This window comes from Sylvia atricapilla, chromosome 7, assembly GCF_009819655.1.
Source record: "Sylvia atricapilla isolate bSylAtr1 chromosome 7, bSylAtr1.pri, whole genome shotgun sequence".
Lineage (NCBI taxonomy): Eukaryota > Metazoa > Chordata > Aves > Passeriformes > Sylviidae > Sylvia > Sylvia atricapilla.
This window is the reverse complement of record NC_089146.1, coordinates 14,178,094-14,202,062: the sequence shown is the minus strand read 5'-3', so window position 1 is coordinate 14,202,062 and position 23,969 is coordinate 14,178,094. Positions and strand designations below refer to the sequence as shown.

Sequence of the window (23,969 nt, the reverse complement as noted above, 5' to 3'; positions counted from 1 at the left end):
GAGCTTATGATTTTATAGGAAAGTTTTTGCATTACAAGAAAGTAAAAACAGGCTTGAAGTATATAGCCCTTTGCTCCTGATGTAGTTTAGCAGTAAGTGACAACCTGCCTTGCTACTTTTTACCATAAGTATCCACCTGTAATTCTCTCTCTTCTCCTCTTTTTGTTCAGTACTCACAAATTTAGAAATCTTTATATCATAACACGTTCTGTTTTGATAAACTCTTCAGTTAAGTTTTACTGAACTACCACATTGAGGCAAATAGACCCTAGAAACAAGGGCAATAAGCAAACACTATATACAGTATAAAATAAAATGTAAACAAGTGACTCAGAAAAATGGAGGAAAGACCTCGGCCATATCTGGTTCTGGAAACTGTTCTACCACTCTTTCATCAGTATCCATGGACCTAGTGACTGTTCTCTAAGTAAAATTATCCATTCTAGTCTGTTTTAGACCTAACTAAGCTGCTGATCTTGATTCTATTCAATGCCTTTAAAAGAATTCTATCTTCTGATAATTCAGCAAGTGTACAGGAAGACATTTTTCTACTTTCTTTGACATCAAGTCAAATTTGCCCAAATCAGTGACTGAAGCCCCTTTTTGTCTCTACAAAATGTGTATGAATGCAATTTGTCACTGCAGCATTGCAGGATCAACAAACTGGGTGCTCATGTCCCTTTTAGTGCCTAAAACAGTTTAGACCTTTCTTCCTGCAGAAATCAGGGTCTCATGTTGAGTTTGGGGGGAAAGACAGGGAAGAAGGTAAGGAAAGAAGCTTATGACTGTTTTCCAAATCCCTTTTGCCATACAAGTTAGCCCAAATGACTTTCAACCAGTGATGGCAATAACATGTTCTCATTTTAAAGCAGTAACCATTTCATAAAGTAGTCTATACTAACCACATGTGAATTTCAAGTCCCCAGATTCCTGTAACCTTGGACTTTAACTTTTCCCATTCAGACATTTTTCTGGCCAATTAAAAACAGCTCTAGTAAATGCAGATATTTATGAAAATTAAGTTATTTACTCACAAATTAATACAACCCTTAGAAAGAGAGCCTACGCCTAATACTACATCCAGCAGTGATGAGGATAGGAGAAGCTACTTGCAAACATGTCTAAGATGTCTACTTGCAAAATAAAATAAGACTGGGGAGGGGGAGATGTCTGGCTGTTCTGGGTCAACGTTGAGTGAAGTGGCAAAAAGACAAAATAGACCTTAGACAGCACATGATTTCACACAGTGAGGACCAATGCAAAGTCTACGTGCAGATTAAAGAGAATACCAAACACTGCAAGGCCAGTAAGCATAAAGACTTCTGCTTTAAACCTGGTTCTCTGCATTCCATACCAAAATGCTTTTTAAAACTGCTTTTCTTTCTGAGCTCCCTGTCATGCTCTATCAGCAGAAGACACTCTCCTAGGCAGCAAATCATCTGGATCTATTGACACCGTAATAGATTTAGGCTGGAGACTTATTTACTGCCTAAAGTAAGATTCCATCAAATAGAGAATGAAAGCTTGTGGGAAAAAGGGTGTAATTGGTGGCATTTAAACAGGCTGAGAAGGAGCCCCTTGGCTGGGCTGTGACAAGGTGGTTTTTGAAGTAGAAGGTGTACAGCACTCCCCTTTGGTCAGGCAGGTGGATTTCCTGCAGTGACCTGAATGGCTTTTTTTTTTATTATTATTCTGTGTAACAGAGAATTATAAAAGCCACACTATTATATGAGTTATTTAGCGGCTCCTTGTTATTTGTTTTTGCTTTCACCATGAACTACAAAACATTAAAAGCTTGCAGTCTGCATACTCAAAATATCTTACTTCAAAAACCAGAAGCTACAGTCAAGACAGAAATTTACATGACTCATTTTCCCACATCTTGTTTCACTAAGCTTGTGTTTTATATGTTCAGGCATCAATTAAAATCAGCGCCGATGCTAAGGATCAAGTTATGAAATTTAAATTAATATCTTCTCTGCCAGAAAATGTCCTTGGTTTCAGCACTGCTGCAATTCCAGTGTAAGGAAAACAGAGGGGGATTTTTAATTGCCATACAGAAGTAAGAGCTTGGCTGTAAAGCCCCATAAACCCAATGAAAGTTATATATAATTTTAATTTTATTCCAAACATCCCAGCCTTTATTGCAACACTTGGGTTAGCAAGATCTATGAAAGCCTGTAGAATAGAAAACCTATAAAAAGGCCCTTTCATTCAAGCTTCCATAGTAGACAGCTTTTATTATTGGGCATTTAAATAAGGATTTTCATTTAGCTTTAAGTGCATTCAACTCACCAATCTTCTAGAACAGTTTCTATTTCACAAAAAAAAAAAAAAAAAAAAAAAAAAAAAAACACCACACAAAACACCAAGACATGCAAGGTTAAATGGACTTCTGCTGCCACAATAGTAATTAAATGTCTATTACGAAAAAAGATGAAACGCTAACAGAAAATTAAAGCTAATTTTAAGTAAGGGTCTACTGTATAGCTTTTGAACTCTATTCCGATAGTTACCTAAGTGGAATCCAGCATTCTTACAGAAATAATGACCTGCTTGCAAGAAGATAATCAGCACTCTGACTGGCAAAATATTGTAAAACTGTGTTGAAATCACATGAAAATTATGTGGGTCTGAGGACTCTATCAGCAAGAACAGACCCAGCTTCATAATTCAAACCACGAAGTCTTGACTTCAGTGTAAATATACTACTGCACGCTACTTTAAAAGCTCTCTAATTTGGCATCATAGTTTCATTAACAGTTTCCATCTCTAAGATGAAACAATTCTCCTAACTGTTTATGAAAGAATTCTTCCCAAGTCAGATTATCTGGCAGTCCCACTTATCTGTCCCTCTCCCCTGCCACATAGAATCATGCTTCTACTTTGATATCTGTTCATCAACAAAATGAATCCTTTTCCTTAATGACTGATGCTTACTTATACTATAAAGTGAGCCCTGATATCTACTCTGAAAAATTCCCCATTCAATGTTCATAATATTGACTAGTCAGTGAATTCCAATTGACTGGGGAATAATTTAAAAGAAACCATTGGTAAAAATACTGGTAAAAATGAAAAACAGTCAGCTGAGCACATATCTAATAATAAAACCTGGGTTTTTTTAAATACAAGTATTTTAGCATCATCTTGTAGTAACATTCACAAGGTTGGCATCAACCTGTAAAAGGTGTGTGGTTTCTGAACAATTAAGCTCCATTTTATATTTATACACCACAAACTCCAAAAATCATTTTAACTATTCTTAAAGAAGCATGAACTTTATTTCCTGGAGCTCTTGTACTGAGTGTCACCAATGTTCATTTATTTGCATTAGTTTGCTTAATGGTACCCTTCCAGAGGCAGCTGAAAGGAAACATTTCAACCCAAGAGTCTAGAGGTAAGAGAGAACTTAGAGAACAATAACAGCAGCTAAGACCCTAGACAAATGGAAATCTGCACAAATTGATGGAGGTCTCTGGTAGCAGAAACTCCAAGGCAAAATGTGGGACATCACCAAATAATCAAAATATTTGCTCTGCTCTGCACACTCTGGAGATTTTATGGGATCATTTTTCCCAAAGTGCATTATCTTAAACAGCGCGATTATAGGATTCAAAGCAAATCTTCAAAAGCCTGTCACAGAGAAGTTATGATAAATCCCTGGTCACACCTGAGAAATGACTTTCCAATCAAGCAAGCCAATTTCTCTTTAAAGAAAGCAAATGGTGGAAATCCCCTTCCTCACAGCCAGTTTGAGTCTCTACCCAATGCACAGGGGAAAAAGGCAGTGCAGTCAATGCATCTAATCTTCCACACTTTAAATAATCTGTTTACCTTCAACAGCTGAGGCACTATTTAGCATCTGTGGAATACCTTTAAAAACCCATGATTACAAACCTTTCCAGCAAAAATAATAGTGCCATTTCTTTGCTTCAACAAGTGTAAAATGTATTTATTTGTAACATCCTGACATCAGCTTTCAGATCAAAAGCCTGGCAAATACTGAAAAGAAGATGTTGACATTTGAGAGGTTAAGGATGCACGAGTTTGATAGAGTTTCTCTCTGACAGGTTGCAGATGTTTATTTACAGATCATTTGCACCGAAATTCTTCTTGAAAATTGCATTTGAGAGCAGTGCATTAGACATAGCAGACACATAGTGATCCCCTCAAATACTCTTTCAATTAGTTTCTAGCATTATTGAACACCAAAATAATTGACAAAAAACAGACATAGCAGCTTCCTAATAGCTAAGCACCTTTTAATATAGACCTCCTTATATTCAGTCTTAAAGGCAAAGTATTAATACTTACTGTAGAATTGCAACAATATACTTACCCATACATACTGACAGCAATGACAAAACAGCTCCAGAAATGCTGATTCTGAAGACAGCACTTACAAAATCATATCACAGATATGGAAGTACTAACTTGGAAGGACTTACCTGCATTTCAGCTTGGATAATAATTCTCACTTATTATACATCTTTTAAATGAGATGACTGAAGCTAATAGAGAGTCTGACATTAATCTATGTACCACCGTAAACCAGAATTATATACTGTATTGTGGGAGCAAATACTGTTCACAGCTTAAAGATAACTCTCCCGTTTGCTAATTAGACATTTTAACAAACAGAAGAAAATTATCCTTCCCAAGGAACAGAACAAAAGCCAAGGAGACAAGCTACTCACATTCCTTTGAGTCGTTGCCACATTTTCTCTGTATGTCCTCCTATTTGGTACTGTACAGAGGCGCTTTCCAGTTCCCGAGTTGTTTCTGTCGCTCGAGCCCCCATCGTTATTGTCCTACAGCGATACAGTTACAGTCAGGCTCAGCAGCAAGTAAAAGCAGTCCTTAGTCCACTACAAATTTCAGAAGATCCATGCATGTTAGACAGTAGCTGCTGTCATAGCAAAACACATCAGAATTACAACAGCTGAGGGACGATCCTGCCTGAATCGCTATTCACTTTGACAGACAATTCCACTCTTCCCCCCCAAGCACAGAGCAAGTACACACAGCTCCTCTGACCTCACGAGTCTAATCCATATGGGAGAGCCAGCTACTTATACTACTGACTGCTCAAGCTCCTTTCTCATGCACTTTTTCTGCTGTAGGAATACACACAGAAGCACAAAAGATTCCTTAAAATGGGCTATAATTCATTGCCATGCAGGATAAATGTGCATGGCTCTAACAATCCAGAAGGAAAGAAAGGCTGGTTTCTGCTTTGCAGGTTGGAGAAACAGGCTGCAATAGGAAAGCAGATGGTAGATGCCAGTATCAGCCACATCACCCTACAAAAAGAGTCTATGTTCAAATGTCAGAGCTTTCCTCTCTTTAGTTGATCCTGAATTGTTTCTTACTGAATAAATATCAACCAGCCTGTCAAGAAAAATGACTGTACAAACGCTAAGTCAGTAGCAAAGACACGTTTAAATCCCTGCAGAAGAGAAATCAGTGAGCGCTACAGGTTGTCATAGAAGGAATATGCTGTAATGATGACTGTTCACCTTCTCCTAGCAACTCCACACAGTAGGTAACTGTCAATTTAACTGGTGGAAAACGCAGCAGCTGCAAGATAGCCCGCTCTGCGAATCCTCCGGGACAGCAGCATGTGTGTGCAAATCTGATGCTGAACTCTGTGCGTCTGCCAGCAAAAAACAATTAAGTGCATACAAACAGCAAAAGGGTTGAGGACTAATCAGTACATGCAGCAGATTGCCTGCTCTGCTTTCCAAGTGCAAACTTCAGAACCTATCTGTACAGCCAAAGTCGGGGCTTGGGGAGGGCAAAGGAGGGGATTTCCTTGCTGCTTGCTCAGTCACAGACTTGGGTTTGCAGAGCACTTCTTCACTCTGAAAACAGCACCTGTCTTGTCTAGGTGAGTAAAAACCTTCATTTCTGAAGCAGCAGCCAAATAATCAAATCTACCCCAGACTCATCTCAGTGATCATGTTTGCTTCAATCAGACTAAGAGCAGTGCAAGAAGCCAGGCAAAAGGAGAGTGCCAAGAGGGAATAAATGTGTCACCGTTGTCAGCTAATGGTGCCACTGCCAGTTGGGACAAAGGAGCTTTGGGTCCACACTGGAAAAGTGAGCATGAGCATCCTCAGATAGTGACTGAAAGGAGCCTAAGGGTGGGGGAGGAATATTTCAGTGTGGCTTTAACTAAACAGCTTTATCTGTGTTAAATTTTGCAATGAAGTGAGATAATGAGCGTTCCTACCTGATGCAATTGGCAGAAATGGATATTACTAAGTAATTACTAAGTACTCAGACTCTCACAGAAAAATAAAAAAGGGATTCACAGCTTTGAAATAATCTTAACATTTCAGAATTTGCTAATCAATTTTCTTTCTCTATGGTACCTTTTATGCACATTATAGAGATAAATTACACCCTATGAGAGTTATAAACCAGTTTGAGTTGCATCTTCTGCACACTGATTTCCGGTGGATAATTAAACAGTGCACTTCATTTGCTTCCATGGGTTTAAGACATACACAATTTTAAGCTGCTATTAATTCCCAGAGTTTCACCGAATTTTTCCTGACTCAGAGATTTAAGAGTCCCATAAAATTCACTAATAACTTCTGAAAAATAGTCACTGGATGAGTGAAATCACTTACAATTTTCAAGCAGCATCAGAAGACAAAAACTAAGAAACAAACCCATGTATTTTCAAAAACTGTAAGGCATTTATTTGGTCATAAGCAGCAGCAGTAGTACCTTTGAACCACTTAAAATCTTCCAAATTTTCCACTCCTGTTTTGCACGAAGTCCAAACAAAGTTTGTAAGAAAAAGTATAAATATCCTTCCATGGAATAATTAGTAAGAACATCTCACACTAATCTGGGCTCTTCCCTGCCTTTTAACTGCCAAATATCTGAAGCAAAGCAAAGAAATTAAGTATTTATAGAAACCACATAAACCTCTAGAGACAGAGGGGAATTTTAAGGGCCTCATAAAGTATTTCCAGCTCTTGTTGTCCAATTCTACAATGAAAAAAAAGTGGTGTTTGCAAGCTGTTCTCTCTCCCTCAGAAGGAATTCAGTAGTTGAAGATACATTGCTTGGATTTACTGGAGAAAACTATAATGAGATGGAAATATCCTTCAGGAAGGAAGGAAGGAAGGTACAAACTGCCCAGACAGTATCCCTGTAAATGGAGATACACCTGCTAACGTCACCAGAACTCCACAAAGGAAAATTGTAAAACCTTGCTCCCCGAAGGACCCTGCCACTACAACAACAGAAATCATGACAGCAAAAGCACCTGGCATGGCTTAAGAAAAGACAGACACAGCAGCCTTTGCTCCAAAGGTTTATCCTGACAATCAATACAGCAAACCACCAGAGAACAAACCAAAGGACAGAATTGTTTCTCTGAAAATTAAAGAAAAAGCAGGAAACAAAAAAAAAACCAGATAGATAAGGCATTTGAAAATCAAGAAATTTGCCAGAACGTGTCCTGTATTTCCCTAGGGAGACAGAAGCAAACCATCTAAAACAAAAGAATAACTTTCAAGTGATCTGGAAAACACGACCAAAAAGCCCTTGTGGAAACACTGGGAAAGGAGAGACCTTTCCTCCCTTTAGCTTCTGTGAATAATGCTCAGAGAATGAAGTAGCTGAATCTACATCCTTCCCCTGGTTCAGTGGAGGGCAGGCACGAGGCTGAGGACAAGAGAGCCAAGGCAGTGCCCTCAGAGCTCTTACTGCAAGAGGTGATCCCGGGCTCAAAGGCCAGGAGGGTGCTGCTGGAACACAGCAGCCACACCCTGCAGCCTGTATGAGGAACCAGCAGAGGAATCGCAGCCCACCACACCTGCTCAGAAATACTGACCTCTGTGCTCGTAGTACAAGCAGTTCAAAAGAAGATACAGAACACTAAACCGTGAGCAGCTACTTTAGAAAGCAAGGGCAATCAAGAGGGCTAGCAGCATCTGAAATGAAAAATTATCCTGCACAATTTTCTGCTTTCCATTTCTTGTTCTTGAAGCAGTTTTCTGTTCTTGCCCTACCTAATCCATTATTTGTGCTACAATCCCAGCAAGTTGTTGTTACAGTCCATTTTTCTCCTAAAAAAAAAAATCCTTTTTGTCCTTTGTCCACAGATTTTCTTTTCTTTTTAGATTTTAGCTTAAAATTTCCATGCTAACATCAACACACACTTCTATTAGCCCATATGGAGATACATTAAAACAGGAATAATTAACTTCTTCACCCTTAATTATGGTGATAATAAAACTCTCCTAGTGACACTTAATCCTCAGATAAGAAGCTACGCTTAATGAAAATTTAAACTAAGATCCTTTTCTTTCACCTAGAAGTAATTGACTCCAGTAGTAATATAAATGCAAAAAAAAAAAATAAATTAAAATATAAGCAGTGGTAAAGAAATCAGGATGCCTTTTCAATATTGACTACTGACAGACCTTTACAGTTATGATAAAATCACACAACTGCAATGAAAACAACTTACCTTGAAACTGAGGAAATCCTGCAGCTATACCAGTTAATTAGCTATAAGAAGAGGAAAAGGATCATGCAGGTTTTGATGAGGAGAATAAGAGCTTTATTTTAAAGAGATCCTCTGCTCCTGAAGGGAAATTAAATACGCTGTTTTGTTTGAAATTAATCTTCAAACCATCTAATTGATGACACATGGAAAATAAGGAAGTATCAAGAGACCTGCAGGGTGACTTGTCAAACTAATACCCATGCCTCCAAACGTGACAACACAAACCTCCCTGCGGTAGAACCGCAGGAGAGTCACGAACCAATTAAGAAATCTGAAAACATAAGGAAAACAAAAAACAAATCCTCAAAAAGATAAGATAAATTTATTGTAATCAGTGAGACCAGGTATTAGATTTGCATGCTGCATGCCCTGGCCCTGCTCTACCAAGCACTAACACATTTAATTTTAAGCAGGTAAAGCATTGCATTTATTTGCTGGGTAAGACGGGGTTTAACAGCATTGTAAATAACAGACTTAAACCACTGAAGAAGTCCCTGCCAGAGGACTCAAGTGCTACATGGTGCTTTGTGAATAGAGACTAAGACTGCAGAGAGACCACATCACTCAAATCCCACCCTTGCAGAAAAGGAATGGCTTGCTAGTCAGTGCTGTCCATGCTTCCTTTTGCCCTCCCCATTGTCTATGATATTTTCACTTGTAATGTGCAATCCTCTTTTGCACAAGCAGAGTTTCCAGCTTGCTTGCAATGTCCAAATATCTGAATTATTAATTAATAGGAAGCACAGCAGAGAAAGAAGAAATATTTGGTCTTATTAAAGTTCATGGACTTTATTTAAATGCATAGGTCTCCAGCAATTGGGCAATGGCAAAATATTGATGATACAATAATCTTGGATTTTCAGACTCTCCACAGTATATATTAACAAAATTAGTACAGTTACGTAATTGAGGAATAGCAACTCTGAAAAGTTATGCATATGGTCTACACAGTGTATTGGCATTGACTCAATTAAGTAGGCAAAAGAGCTGGGAATTATATATTAACACTGCTTACTCAGATGACCTATACAGAGAGACCAAACAGGGAAAAATTTCCCCTTTTAGTTTATTTCAGTATTTTCTGCTGCATCTGATTTACTGAATTTTAGGCTTATTTATATAATCACTAAAATATGTATATTCATTTATGTGTCCATCAAGTACCAACTTTAAGTCTAGAAAGGAGGAAAAGAACCTTTTATTTGTTTGCTATGTGCATGGCCTATCACATTAGTAATAAACATGGTGTCAGATTTATCAAAGCTTTAAGCCAACTAAAAATGAAAACAAATACCCACTAAGGCTTGCAAGCAAATTAGCTAAAAACCTCAGGGCACAAAGAGATATATATTTGCAAACCTACCTATGACACATTAAGACCTTATCACATTTGATTGTTCAATACTGCCCCTAGAAGCAACCAGCATCCAACATCTGTCACTACTGCGTGTGAGTGTTCACAGACCAATTCAAGTGCCAAGTCAGATTGATTTAGGTAGATGTCTGAAATCTGCACCCACGCTGGACCTCACTGCAGTCCACAGAATTAAGATGTCCAGGTGGCCTGCTAATCAACCTATCTTTAAGTTTACTTTGAGTATGATCTTACACACAATTTAGAATCATTCACTTAATTCAGTGAAACAAACAATCTGACAAATTCTAGGAGATGGAGAGATAGCAAAAAGTGAATAATTGCCAAGATACGTAATACATAGCGATGTGCTATGGATAATCTGAACAAAAAGAACTGCAAATGAAAGCTTGCTACTGCATCAAAAGTAGAAAAACAGAACGAAATAGTGTTTCTTCAGCAGCTGGACCTGGAAAGAGGCTTTAGAGCCAGAGTTTGAAAACAGAGAGCAGTCATCAAGAAGAAACCAAACATTCAGTAGAAAGTGTGTTACATGTCAGTGAATGAAGTGAAGCAAGAGAGTGGTTCAAGGTAGGATGCTTAAGCAGCTTGACCTAAGACAGATGCTCAGTTGGCATCTGCATCTTTCTTCAGCTTTGTTTAAATTGGTCAGCATAAATTCACTGGTGATTTAAACTAAAAGATAACTGTTTCACACACAGGGAAAAAAACAGATGTACCTACTATTCTTTGCTCATTCTACAAAACAGTTTTGAGATTTTCTTCAGTCCTACTTCCCATTAAAAGTTACACTTTTATAATTTTTTACTATTTGTTTGTAGTACTTCAGCAAAGAGAAGATTACTATAGTGAACCATGACAATTGGTCTAAATTTTCTGAAAACAGCAGTTGCATGTAGCTCATACAGTGTCAGAGGGCAATCAGCACAGCTGAAGAAAATAGAGATTACAGATTTCTTCAGGCCTAGTGACTTTTAACTTCTTTATTTGAAATGAATTGGCAAACCAGTATTGAAAAGCATCAATTGAAATTGAGGAGTAACATGAAACAAATAGTAGCTTTTAGGAACTCCTTAGGAAACAACTTGGCTACAAAACTAATATACTAAGCATTGCAAAGAAAGGAACCCGATTTAGAACTGCCATCAGCACTGAAATAAGAGGGATTGAAATTGCCACAGAGAATCACAAGGATGATGATGTATTTCATAATAACATGAGATTGATATCTAACAATGTCAAAAAGGCAAGACTGTCCCCACAGTGAACAAGAGCTGTAGAATAAATACAGATGTTCCAGACTAGTTGTGCTCCTTTTATCAGAGTCTATTGTCTATTTTATCACATTTCAGATGTATTCAATTAATCCTTTAGGAGGTGTTTTACTTTTGATAATCGTGTAAAGAAAAGGAAGTGGTAAGGTAAAAAGTCATTTGAATACAAAACTTGTGGTTAACTGTGAAAAACTCTAGACACCAAGTAGTTTGTATTTGCATATAAACTAGAGAAAGAAAGAATATGGAATATTCAAACAATAGGAAATGGGAAATCTAGACATGGCAAAGCATTTGCAAGTTTATCCCACAGAACTACATCCGCTATAAAAAATAACTAACCCATGGTGGAAAGATGTGTAGATATAGAACAACATGGAGTCATTTCAGATAATAATTGTCTAAAAGACGTTTTTCAAACAATCATTTTGAGCTACTCCACAAAAAAACCCCAAGAAAATAATTTCCTTTTACTAAACACTACTTACACAAGGACCACAGCAACAAGAAAATGTTTCTTGATATTTATAAAATATTATCACAGAGCAGATGCCAGCAAGGAAAAAAGTCTCTTCATCTCAAACTAAAGAGATAAACTGGGGAATCTACCCTGACTATTGCTATTTTTACTGTACAGAAACTTTCCACTAGTAGCTGTCCCAAAGAGGTGGAATCAAATCATCCCAGCCCACACAGGATTCCTTCAAAACCTTCATTGCAGATCTGAGCTTTCAGGACAGAATGGCAAAGACACCCTCCTTGAGACAAAGCTGCATCATAACCCCAAGTATTGCCTGTATTTTTGGTGCAGTTCTGTATGAGAATATGCACAAAAATACTTGTTTCAGAATTAGTCTGTTCAAATCACCCCATTTCAGGGCATTGTTACAGAATTTGGAATCTAAGGGCAGCCAGAAAGGCCCTTTCCTAACATATTCTGAATTTTAACCTTAATTTCAGCAAGATGTTTTCTACATTTTAGCTTCAAAAAACCTTAGAAATTGAGTGGAGTATTAAACTGATGGGGAAAACTGGCAGCATGAGGAATTTTTATTTTTTTTTCATTTTGCATACCAAAAACCCTCCCAGTATCTAAATTACATATTACATACTGGTCCTCAAATTTGAAAAACATTGTTTGGTTCCTGTGGCCTATCTTAAACTGAAATATGCTTATTATTGCAGTATTAGAAGATCTGTCTATTCCTAAACTCTGATCAGCCATTATAGAGTTTAAAATCTGTCTGAATCATTGCTGCATTATTCATAGAATTTTAGAAAGTATGCTTTTCTGTAGTTATACAACTAAGTTTGCAGTGAAAGACTGCACTTCGTACAGAAAACCATTTTGCAGAAACATCAGATATGTTAAAAAAAATCTGAATTGCATTTTGTGAAGATAGAAGTATACGAGTGAATGTAACTGATGCTAAACAATGCAGTTTCATTTAAAAAATTACTGACTTAGGAGATTTTTAGGAGGAAGCCTAAACCTCTCAAATTTCAATGTGTTCCTTTTCTGTCAACAGTACTGGTATTTAAAAATTACATAGTTCAGGAAGGAGACTGCCACTGGGACAGTTGCAGGCAGTTTATGAGTCCTCATGACATTTCAAAAGGCAGGTATCTGACATGGTTCTGTTTGGTGACACAGGAGCCTGAGCAACAATGCTTTCCAGCACCTCCCAGTTGGGTGAAGTGTTATTCCTCCTCCATTTCAACTGACAAGCAAAGGGGCACTCCACAGCCCTGCTTTCCACTTGAAGAAGAACATGCAGTCAGAGGTAAAGAGGTTACAGTGCCAACTCACTCCCAGAGAAAGTGAGCCCACTTCTGGGATCAAAATGTAAGCTGCATCACAGGATAAAATAAAGCAGAGAAAAAAACCATCCCCTTCTGCTGATGTCCAGTGCTACAATCTTGCTTGAATGCTGTGCAAATGGTGTGGTCAGAGTAAAATTTCCTCACCATGAACTTTGCTGTGCTATGGCATCGTTCCAAACCAGTTAAAACCTTACCAAGTTATGTAACTAATGAGTCCTGAAGAAAAAAGCTTTTGGGGCTAGAGAGGCTGATTGCTCAAAAGAGTTGCTAAAAGTAGCAGATGTTTACACAATTTTTATGTACACAAGAACATTTTTTTTAATATAACTTTCCCTATCTCTTGAAAATCTTGACAAAGAAGACTAGAGAAATTAAGCAGTAGTGGATAACATAACTTCTAAGACAGTTTTAATATATACCCACCCTGTACAAAAAAGCAGCTAGATGTTATCTGAGAACTTTCCACCTAATGTTCTGAATTTTGTAACTACCTTGTGTTGGTGTGGGCAGTTAAGTTAAACCGTGAGGGAAACAGAAAAAAAAAAACAGATAAGCAAGAAGAAATACAGGTTATTTCAGTGCTATGTACACTTGAGTATACAAGACAAAAAAGTAGCACTGCAAGTATAAGAACAGAACAAGACAAAAATGTCATTTTATACTTGTCTTCAGATGTCAGACCAACATTGTTTCAGCTTTTCTAAGAGAGTAAAACAGCACTCGTGTACCACTTCTGAGATCAAAGAGATTAACTGCATTAGGAAACCCAACAAACATTTTTCTAGCATCAGCAACATACTGTTTGATATTTTTCACACCAGAAATTAACATTACATCTAATTTTTTACAAAGTAATAGCTCAGATCACATAAAGACCTTTGCATAATGGAAAGTCTAGAGAAAGAAGGATAAAGCCTACTTTTTTACTTCCCTATTTCAGCATTATACACCAGTGGACCGTCACCTGTCAACATCCCACAGAAAATAAGGAACTAAAGCTACATAGGCGCAACCTAGCCAACCTGGGTTTCTGCAAGAATGGCAAACCGATTCCCCTTGCCTTATCTGACTGGTCTCAGCCAAGAAATTCTCACAGTATTGGGATGGTTATACTAGCACTGGTGAAAGAAAAGTGGAAAACAACGGACAGTAAAGATTCCTAAGTATCTTCTGTGGAAAATTGAAAAATAATAGAAAAGAGCACTTCACCTTTCCACGTAATGGCTTGTCCTGAGGTTTCCAAGTCCCTAAGCCTCCTAGCACATGGGAATGTGAAGCAATACTTGCTGTAGAGAGATAAAGGGAAGGAATCCCTTAATTAATTTGGATATAAGTGAATCCATGAGATTGGAGGCATCCAAAGGCACTGAAGGAGCCAGGCAAAGTCCTTGTGAGGCAGCTCTCTATCATCTATGAAATACTAAGGGAACTGGGGAGGCGGTAGCAGAGGAGGCTCAGGGGAGTCCTTATTGCTCCCCAGCTACAGCTACAGGCACCTCGTGAAAGGATAGAGAGGAGATGGATGCAAATAATTCTTAAAGGTGCACATGTATAAGACAAGAGGTAATGGGCAAGTAGAAACATGAGAAATTCCAGCATTTGGGGGAAGAATTCACTGAAAAATCCACAGAGGGGCTGTGAAATTGCCATCCTAGGAGTGTCCAAGGCTCAGCTGGACACATCCCCATGTACCTTTAGCATGTTTGACTACAAAACCTCCAGAGCTCTCTTCCAGTTAAAACTGGGGCTCTAGGATTCTAGCATACAGCAAAGTACTGCCACAGTGGAGAGAGCTTACTCCAGAAAATTAGGACTTTTCATTTCCAATTACTTGAAAATTGAACACTTCACATTGTTTCCAGCGGCAGGATATAGACAATACAATTTACCTGCAGAATTCATTGCTGCAGGATGCAGTTGATTTAATAATGTTATTAAGATTTTTAGCAGATTAAGTAAAAAATAATTGCAACCATTATTAATGCGACATAGGAGACAAATAAAAAGGCTAGCAGTTCTAGGGTTGTAGTCAGACCATAAGCATATCACCAAAACAAAAGCAAAATTAACTTGTTACAATAGTACAAATTCCTGGCCAGGCATATCTAATACACAATACTATCAGAAACAGAAAACTGAATTATTTACCCATTCTCCTACAGGTTATATACCAATTTAATATCAAAGGATTTCAAGGACTATTTTGGGTATTTGATTTTTCAGGATAAGGAACAGACAATATTGCAGATCAGTAATTATTTCTCTACATTTCCCTTTACTCATTCTTCCATAACATAAAACAACTATGACAGTATGCAGAGAACTGATAAAATATTGAATATTTTAGTACTTACAAATTATTGTTGAAACGTGCCTACTAAAGCGATGATTTTGTTTGCAGAGGTACCGCAAAATAGATTTGAAATTTAATATTCAATACCCCAAAATATTCAGCCCGAACAAAGGCTGAAAACATTAAAAGGCAAAAGCCTGGAAGAATTATCTGCTTTGTTTTAAAAACACAATTAAAATGAAGAGATGTTAGCAAATTTAATCTGCTATAGCTGACATCATTCCTGGGCATTGATTCAAACTCCAAATTTAATTTCAATGAAGCTTTAGTAAAAGTAATGCCTTCTGCAGATTCTGACCCATCTGACTGAACTTATCTACTGATGACAATAAAAAAGTAACTTAACCAAATATGGTTTCTATAAACAGTTTGAAGGATAGACAAAATATATTTTAAATCGGCTTGGGACAACATGCTATTGGATGTTGCTTACTATCAGCATGGTTTGTGCCCTTCAAGTGTGTATCAGCATAGACTTCAAAGTTCTTTTGAAGGCCTTTTTTTTCTTTTTTTAGATAGACACCTACTTTGTATCAAAATTGGATGACTTCTGATATATTGCTGAAGTGAAAATGTCCTTACTACTGAAGAGAGATGTATGACATGATAAGAAAGGCAGAAAAGTAGAGAAAGAAAATCCAAGCTGAGGAAATTCTCTGCCAAGGCCTACCACCATGACATTTAGCAACATTTTAAATTTGTGACAACTCTAAAAGGAAGATTCATCACTTTAATCACATCAATATTTTTCACAAGAAAATCAGCCTCCAAAGTAAGTATTATTATGTAAAAAGTATTTGCTACTTTTTATGATAGACATCAAAGTATACTTAGTATACCCTGTTACTGACTTCGCAAAATTGGCAGGAAATTGCATGAGTTGAAGTTTTCTTGGGAAGTCTTAGGCTCCAAATTCACTCAGAAAAATTATCTGGAAGTACACTTGGCAGAGGCTTCTATAATCTCTCAAAAGACTACACTGGAAGTTGTTGGGGATTGACACAGCTCCAATCACATATATTTACATATGCAAAAATTATTACTTGCATGAAAAAAAAATTGCATTTTTTCCTACAGACTGATATTTAGCCAAATCAATTAAGTACTAACTTACATAACAGCTCATTAATCCTCATTAGCGTGCATTTGTATAATTCTGACATCTACTTGTAAGTATCTGAAAGAGTAAATACTTTTCACTTATAATGAAATATACACATGCTCTATTATTTTCTCCTTTTTAATTACAGCATTTAAAAACATGCCATAGAAGTGCCAAGCACATAATACTAAAATCCTTCTCCATTCAGTTCCTCAACTTTTTCCTTCATAGGAATAAGTGCTAAACAAATAAGTACATCCCAAAATAAAATTTTAAAGATAAAATCCATTTCCAGGAACTTTTTCGGAAATTCTTTCCTACTTCTTAGATTAGAAACTTTGCTAACTAACTCAGAGTATCAGGTTCATCAACACACCCATGGCCCTCAAGCTGATCAGTGAAAAAAGAAAGAGATCTTCAGTGTAAAACCTGCTTACATGTGTTTACTTAAGTTTTACAACATTAATCAATAATTACCTTCAAATGAAATTTTTTGTGTATAAGAACACCACAGCTGACTGTACAGTACAATATGGTATTTTAGAAGAAAACAACTGAAAGATAAAAAAATGGATATATTCAATCCCTTTGTCGACTAAGAATATGGCCTGTGTTAGCGAAGTCATTGAATACAGTTCAACTGAGAAGGCAAACACTTTTTTTCTTAACAGAATCAATGTAATCTCTCAACATTGCCCCATACAATTAGTACCAGATAAAAGCAATTATTCCCTCGTTACAATGAATTCCAAAATAACCCAGATGATCTATCTTGATACATTTTTTAATTCTATGTCACTTTACAGAAAGCAGGAATAATGGGAGGAGGGATTTTCCTGGTTTTCTGTGGGTTTGTTGGTTGCATTTTTTTTGAGGTGTTGTCTTTGGTCGTTTGGGTTGTTTTATTTGGAGTGGAGGAGGAGGACATTTCTTAAGAGAAGGGGAATAAAAAGAAGATAAACACACACAGTTTTAGATTTCCTGAGGAAATCGTGAAAGTGAGGAAGATGATAAATGAGACTGAGTTTCAAGAACAAGCCTGGTCTGCTTGGTCAGAGCTGTTTTATAAAGTGGGCCATAGTCTTTGCAAACAACCAACAGAAAGCCATCTTCCTAATTACTTTTTTCAGACATCAAATCCCAATCAGATTTTTTTGTGATGTCAGACACAAAACAAACGATTTCCTGCAAAAGTTGTGGATTCAGAGTTGTAAGGATTTGAAAGGATCATAGCACCTTTTAAGGGCTGACCAGATGGGGGTTTCTTGGCAGCTGGAGGTGTGTGCAGCAGTGTTTGCTGACATGAGGAAAGGCAGGGGCAGCAGGCAGGGGACACAGTGGTAGCCCATAAAGGGAGAAGTTAAGAAAGGCCATTCGGGATAACCTCAACCCATTTGTAATTCACTGCTGCTTTGTCAATCTGCTAAGACACAAATCAGGACAGGGAGTTAATATAACTACATAATTTTAAAACCTTTTTTAACACTTTTTTGTATCATCCATTGTGGGTGAAAGTTTTTTTTATTTTAACCTGAATCTTTACAGATGTGAAATACTCAGTATCACAGTCTACAGCAAACTCAGACAGATATCTGTCTACATCAGACATCAATCAACCTCAGGAAAAAGTAATAGATTACAGCATGTGATAAAAGGACTGTTTCTGGTACAAAATTATGCAGAAGAGAAGAAACAAAGACCAACTTTCACTGTGCCCTATAAAGTAACCTAGCACCAGGCTAAGGCATCAAGGGCTGTACCAAGAAATTTAAGCTTGGCACTGCTCTAAGTTTCAAACAAATATAGCCTTTAATAAAAAACCAAGTCTTCTGTCCAATGGAATCTATTTAGTCCAGAATTTCTGATTCTCCCTATTCTCTACATGCTTTTGATAGCAAGTATTTGGTGGATTAAACTGAATATTTTTGGTAAAAAAATTTAGAAGCATGTAGAATCCCAAGTTTCTCATTATCTCTAGGTATTTCCCAAAGCAGCTGTTTCATTTTGTGTACAAGACTTCTACCACTTGAATAAAGACAGCAGCTTTGAAAGATCTTTTGTAATGCATTATAAGTGATAGGGAAGAGAACCCTATAAGATTTATATTCAAAATTCTTCCTGCAAATTCAGCATAAGTAAAAGTAGACATAATCCAAAAATCACCGTAAGCCAATAGCATCTCAAAGAACACAGCAAAAAATTTACAGAGATGCTGGAAAGCTCCAATTGAAAACAAAAAAGAAAAATAAACTGACAATGACAAAGAAAACAAACAACAGGTTCCAAAACCCAAACATGCATCACTCGGATGACACTAGCACAGATATTGTATTACCCAAAAAAACTGTCTTCAAAAAGAAAAAAAAAAATCACCTGTTTTCAAAATCCAGAAAAAAACCATGGAATGCAAGTCTAAAAAGAACTTTCCAATGAAGAATTTGTACGCTCTAAACAAATGAGCTTCTAATCAAACTGGGCATTTTTTAAAAGCAAGAACGTCAAGAATAATAACAAGCTTACAAACTGAAACACCAAAGAAATTAGATCTTTGCATTTTATCCTCCTACTCATTTGACTTTTGTCCTTCTTATATAAGTGCATTTAGGATTTAATTATATAAAAACCAGTTATTTGGTTCTGTGCCAAGAATCCATTTTCTGAACAAAAACTGTAAACAGGAGAATAAATTTCAGAAAACATATTTCAGATTTTTTCATCAGCTGATAAAACATGTTGGAAATTCGCATGAATTACAAACTGAAGCTTAGAAAAGCAAATAATGAAAAGTGTAAACATGATCCCAGTTCAAAGTAAGGCAGAGCACACTTTGAAATCCATTGCTATCCATTTGAAGATGCCAACAAGGACAAGTGTCTGCTGTTTGCTGGAACTGCAGACCTGCAAACCCAGCAAGGCAGCTTTGCCTGCAGTGGGCAAATTGCAGTGGGTATTTCAGGAGATTCAAGGTGTTTGTACATGGAGCTACCAGAGCCTGCTGTGGGCAGCAGTGGCCACTGGCTGCTCCTGCATGGATGTGCACAGGGACACAAAGGGACTGGGACACATCACACTGCCATGTGCTAGAGGCAGCCAGGGCATCTGCTGGTATCATTGTAACAATATTACTGGTGTTATTACTAATTATCTAATTAATGTTGTAAAATCAGAAAGCAGACATTCCTTAGAGTTGCTGATGTGGTTTTGCAGTTGTCTTGAAATCTGAAGAAGCTGCATTTTTGCAATGGGAGAAGTCAGATTCTTTATGTGCCACTGCATGAACCTTATGATTATGAAGCACTCAAAGGCAGGTTCCAGAGTTTCACAGAAATACAGGTACGGGTACTTACATAGTGCTGGGTGCTCTATGCCAGACATCCTACAAAGGAGTGAACCTGAAGCTAAGTTGGGAATTCCTTCCGTTAGCATAGAACAAAAAATATTTCTTAAAACTTTGTCATACGAAAAATGCAGCATATACATTCTGCTTCCTAAAATTTATACATAAAAAAATAAATGTTTTATGTTAGTCACAGCAATCTGTCTCTTTAGCTAAACCTTTGATTGTGGCAATTATTAATGAAATCTCACCAATTTCTTCAGTATCACTGAAGATGCTTTATGCTTCTGAGCCCCATTAAAATTAGACTCTATATTCTGGTTTTATTTGTTTTCCTCTATATAAATAAATAGATCATATTTTTATCACACAGAATTTAGAAGTGGGAAGGAATACAGAGGAGAAGAATTCTTGGAACAAAATTACAGTAAAGCATGGCATATATTCAATGTACCTTTATCCCAAAGTCATCCTTTGGGATTTAAAGCTATTTAATGAAATGCATTCTAGCATAGCAATGGGACACTGATATTCAAGTTTATTTTACTCTGGAGTTGTTGGCCCTTCCTTATCTGGAGTCTCATTTACATGATTCAATACAGTCTCCATGTTTTCCTAATACTGACATTGCAATAAAAAAAGTTCCATAAACTCAGCCTTTTCAACAGTAAATCCATCATATTCAAAATGTTCTTAGATGCAAGTTCTCCCTTATTTAGTCTTCAGTGAGGACCACAGATGGGAATAACACTTGCTCACACTTTATTGCAGAGCAGATTATTTAATAATCAACATGTTGGCACATTGTTCATTTTGTCTTAAAATAAGTATCTTTTAAAAGAAGTAAGTTCCAGTGGATAAAACCCCAAGAGGCTTCTTTTTCTTTTAAAGACAGAATGGAATTTCAACGAATACAGAAACCAAAATCCTAAAAGACTTTACAGCAGCTCCAGCTAAGGATATACAGGAACTCATTGGTATCAGCACATTAAAGTTGTAATGTCCTTCTGACTAGTTAACACAACACTTAAGGTTTAATGAGAGGAGACATTTAATACTCATTTGACAATTTAAAAGGGAAAAAACTGATGCTAAGCAATGACACAATTCTGTAAGAAATGACAGTCAGGGACAAGAAATCACCCATGTGCTGTTTTCTTTGTACATAGTACGTGGAAATGTGACTTGAACCCCCTCTCCCTGCTATAACAATGTAACTGCAAAGCTAAGATGAATTTCTCTTCCAAACAAATCATTAGATATTTTGTTGACCAGCAAAAGTAATTTGGTAACATTTTAATACTGTCCAAGAAAGGCAATCTGACAAAGGAAATAAAGTCTAAAATTAAAAACAGCTGCAGAGAGCAAAACCTGACTCAAGCAAGGTAGCACAACTAATAAAATACATCCTCTATTAAAGCCATTTGTATAATCCATATTCTCTGTCAGCTAGCTGCAGAACACTCCTTGTATTACACACATCAAAATGTAGCATTTTAAAGGACATGGACATAATGGGGCATTGATGTTTCATAATGCTTGATTGTGAATTGTTTTCTGCATGATCACCTATTGATTTCAATTGCAAGATGTAGCCTTGGAATCCTGTGAGTCCTGAGCTGGAAGGGGCTCACAAGGATGATCAAGTCCAACTCCTGGCTTCTGTAAATACAAACCCCAAAGCCCTGTTATAAATTGCATGCACTCAATCATCCCAAAATTACTTGTAATCTGCAAAAATATAATTTCTCTGGCTTTGTTAAATTGTACACAAAGGCATATCCTGGCCAAGCCCATTATATTTAAGTATGTTTTTTATTGTGATGTACTGTGTACAGTGAGAAAATTTGCTAATTTCAGGTGATTTATTCTATCACATATCCACTCAAGCCATGCATACTCCACTAAGAATTCATTCTGGAATACAGAAACCAGGTGTGGACAACTCTGTGAATGTTAAACTTGTGATAAAAATTTTAAATAATTCCTGTATCAACTTATGCTTGACAGAACACGAAAGAGTACCCTTCTTTATTCTTAATAACTTTTTAGAGTATTCAAGTCAAGTAATTTTGTAAGAAAACTGATTTTGTAACCTCTTGTCTCCCTGGACATCAGCCATGCAAATAACACCACAAGTTTAACAGCTTCTATTCTGATATTTCTGTATTGATCTGCCATTGATTAAAAAATGCTCTATGAAAGAATTGCAGTGTTCTCCTTTCCACACCACAAATGGGATTTATTAGCTTCACAGATTTATTAATGACATGTCACATCATATAGTTTGTTCTGAATTACTTGAATTCAAAAGGAAATATACTGAAGGTTCTATTGAAGGAGAGTTTACAGTTGCAGCAACACTGAGTAAGAGCTAAGAAGAGTAACCTGCCTTTTTTTTTTTTTTTATAAGATACCTTAAAGTATAGCTTTGGCAGATGAAAATTCAGTATCACTTACCAGTATCACACCAGCTGTACAATTATAAACTATTCTAATTCAGATGTAAATTCATACACAGAGGAGTTTTTGAAATAATTTGTTGAATAGATGTGATCCTAAGAATATTTTTTTTATAAAATTTCCTTTACACTTCCTGATATACAGACCTGAACTTGGAATTGTTGTGATTTATTTTTCTGAAAGGAATATATCATATTAATATTACAATACTATATTAAACTATACTCATAAGTTGGTCATATCTGCTAGATTTAAAAGAAAAAAGTACCATTTTATTTCCAGTTGGTTTTATTTATACATTGAGGATGTAACTTCCTAGAACCTAAGTAATATACTGGTCATTGAACACAATGTGCTACAGAAATACAATTAACTTCCTAGAAGCTTTTTTAAGAGTCTTACAAAATACTTCACCTTTTAATTCTTTACATGTTACCAGTGATGTCATTTTCACAGAGAAATGTATTTAATAACAGGCACACTGGAATTAACTGTTGCCCTAGGCACACCAACCTGAGAATCTGGAGGAGGATTTTTGTCCTACATTGCCCGTATGGCCTTGCCTAACTCAGTCTCTCCATGTCTGAGACTTCCCTTCAGTAAGCAAAGATGAAGCATGTGTCCCATCATAGGTTTGCTGGTGCAATATTTAACATTTTTATCCCTTCCCTGGCAAGTTTCTTAAAGAGGGAGAGGGAAATCAGGATGCCAAAACAACCAGAAAAGGCATTTTTGCAGCTATCTGGTATGCATAACATCTGGAGGGGGTTTTCTTGCTGTTTTTCAGTGTCTTGGGTGAGGGAGGGGTTTTTTGAGGGGGTGCAGAGGAGGTTGTTTGCTTCTTGGTTTTTCTGGGTTTTTTTCAATCCACAGTGCTAGAAATCTCAAGACTCTCTATGTTCATATTTTTCCAAGTTTTTCCAAGTTCCCATCTCACTCATTGTAACTCAATCTGCGTCCCTCCAAGAGAATCCCACAGCAAACCCAATCCAACATTGTCTGGAACATCCAGACACGTTTGCAGACATTTGACTTTCCAAGCTGCACGCATGGTACGGCTCACATGGACGATCTGGAAACACTCCTGCAAACTCTTGCCATAGCTGGAAGTGAAACAAAACTAAACAAATCTTTCTCAAGAAGAACTCTGCTGTGCCATCTGCTAAGGGGCACTTTACTCCTTATGGCTACCTAAAACACTGTGTAGTCCTTTAAAAAGACTCTTGCAGATGATGTTATTCCACTTTTTACTGCCTCTGCATTAGTGTTTTCCAAACTCAGCTGCCCATAAATTCTAAAAAATACTTAACTGAAAAAATATTTTAATCTGTGTAAATAGTTCTTTTGACATAAGAGAAAAGGTGTATATCCAGCTAGAACTATTGCGATACACTTGGATTCCTAGCAAAGCTCAGTTTCTCTTCAAGTAAATAAACATTCATAGTCCATCACTGCAATAACAGTTTTAAAATATCTAAAGTTTTATGCCCTACATGGGCCTCTAAAAAACATCAAAACATTCAAGGGTTTAGGCATTTATACTTTGGCAATTAACGTAGCAATTACATTGCATTACATCTCAATAGATTATGCATCTCAAATATACCTTGTGACATCTCAAGTGTTTATTTCTGTATGCCTGTTGAAGTTTTCTGTGTTACATCACGTTTTCTTTTTCTTTCATCTGTTTTTTGTTCCCCACTAA

General features: G+C 36.8%; 1 protein-coding gene across 4 annotated transcripts in view; it reads right to left on the bottom strand.

The window, feature by feature from the left end:
* PDE1A (phosphodiesterase 1A) overlaps positions 1 to 23,969 on the bottom strand; it is a 205,002-nt gene that overhangs the window by 138,635 nt on the left and 42,398 nt on the right. For 3 of the 4 annotated variants that reach the window (XM_066322705.1, XM_066322707.1, XM_066322704.1), the window contains exon 1: positions 4,701 to 4,984. In XM_066322705.1, coding sequence (XP_066178802.1) covers positions 4,701 to 4,804 — 104 coding nt within the window. In that variant the 5' untranslated portion in view covers positions 4,805 to 4,984. Of the gene's footprint in view, positions 1 to 4,700; positions 4,985 to 23,969 lie in introns of those variants that run through there. The other variant, XM_066322708.1, reaches the window with a different exon arrangement.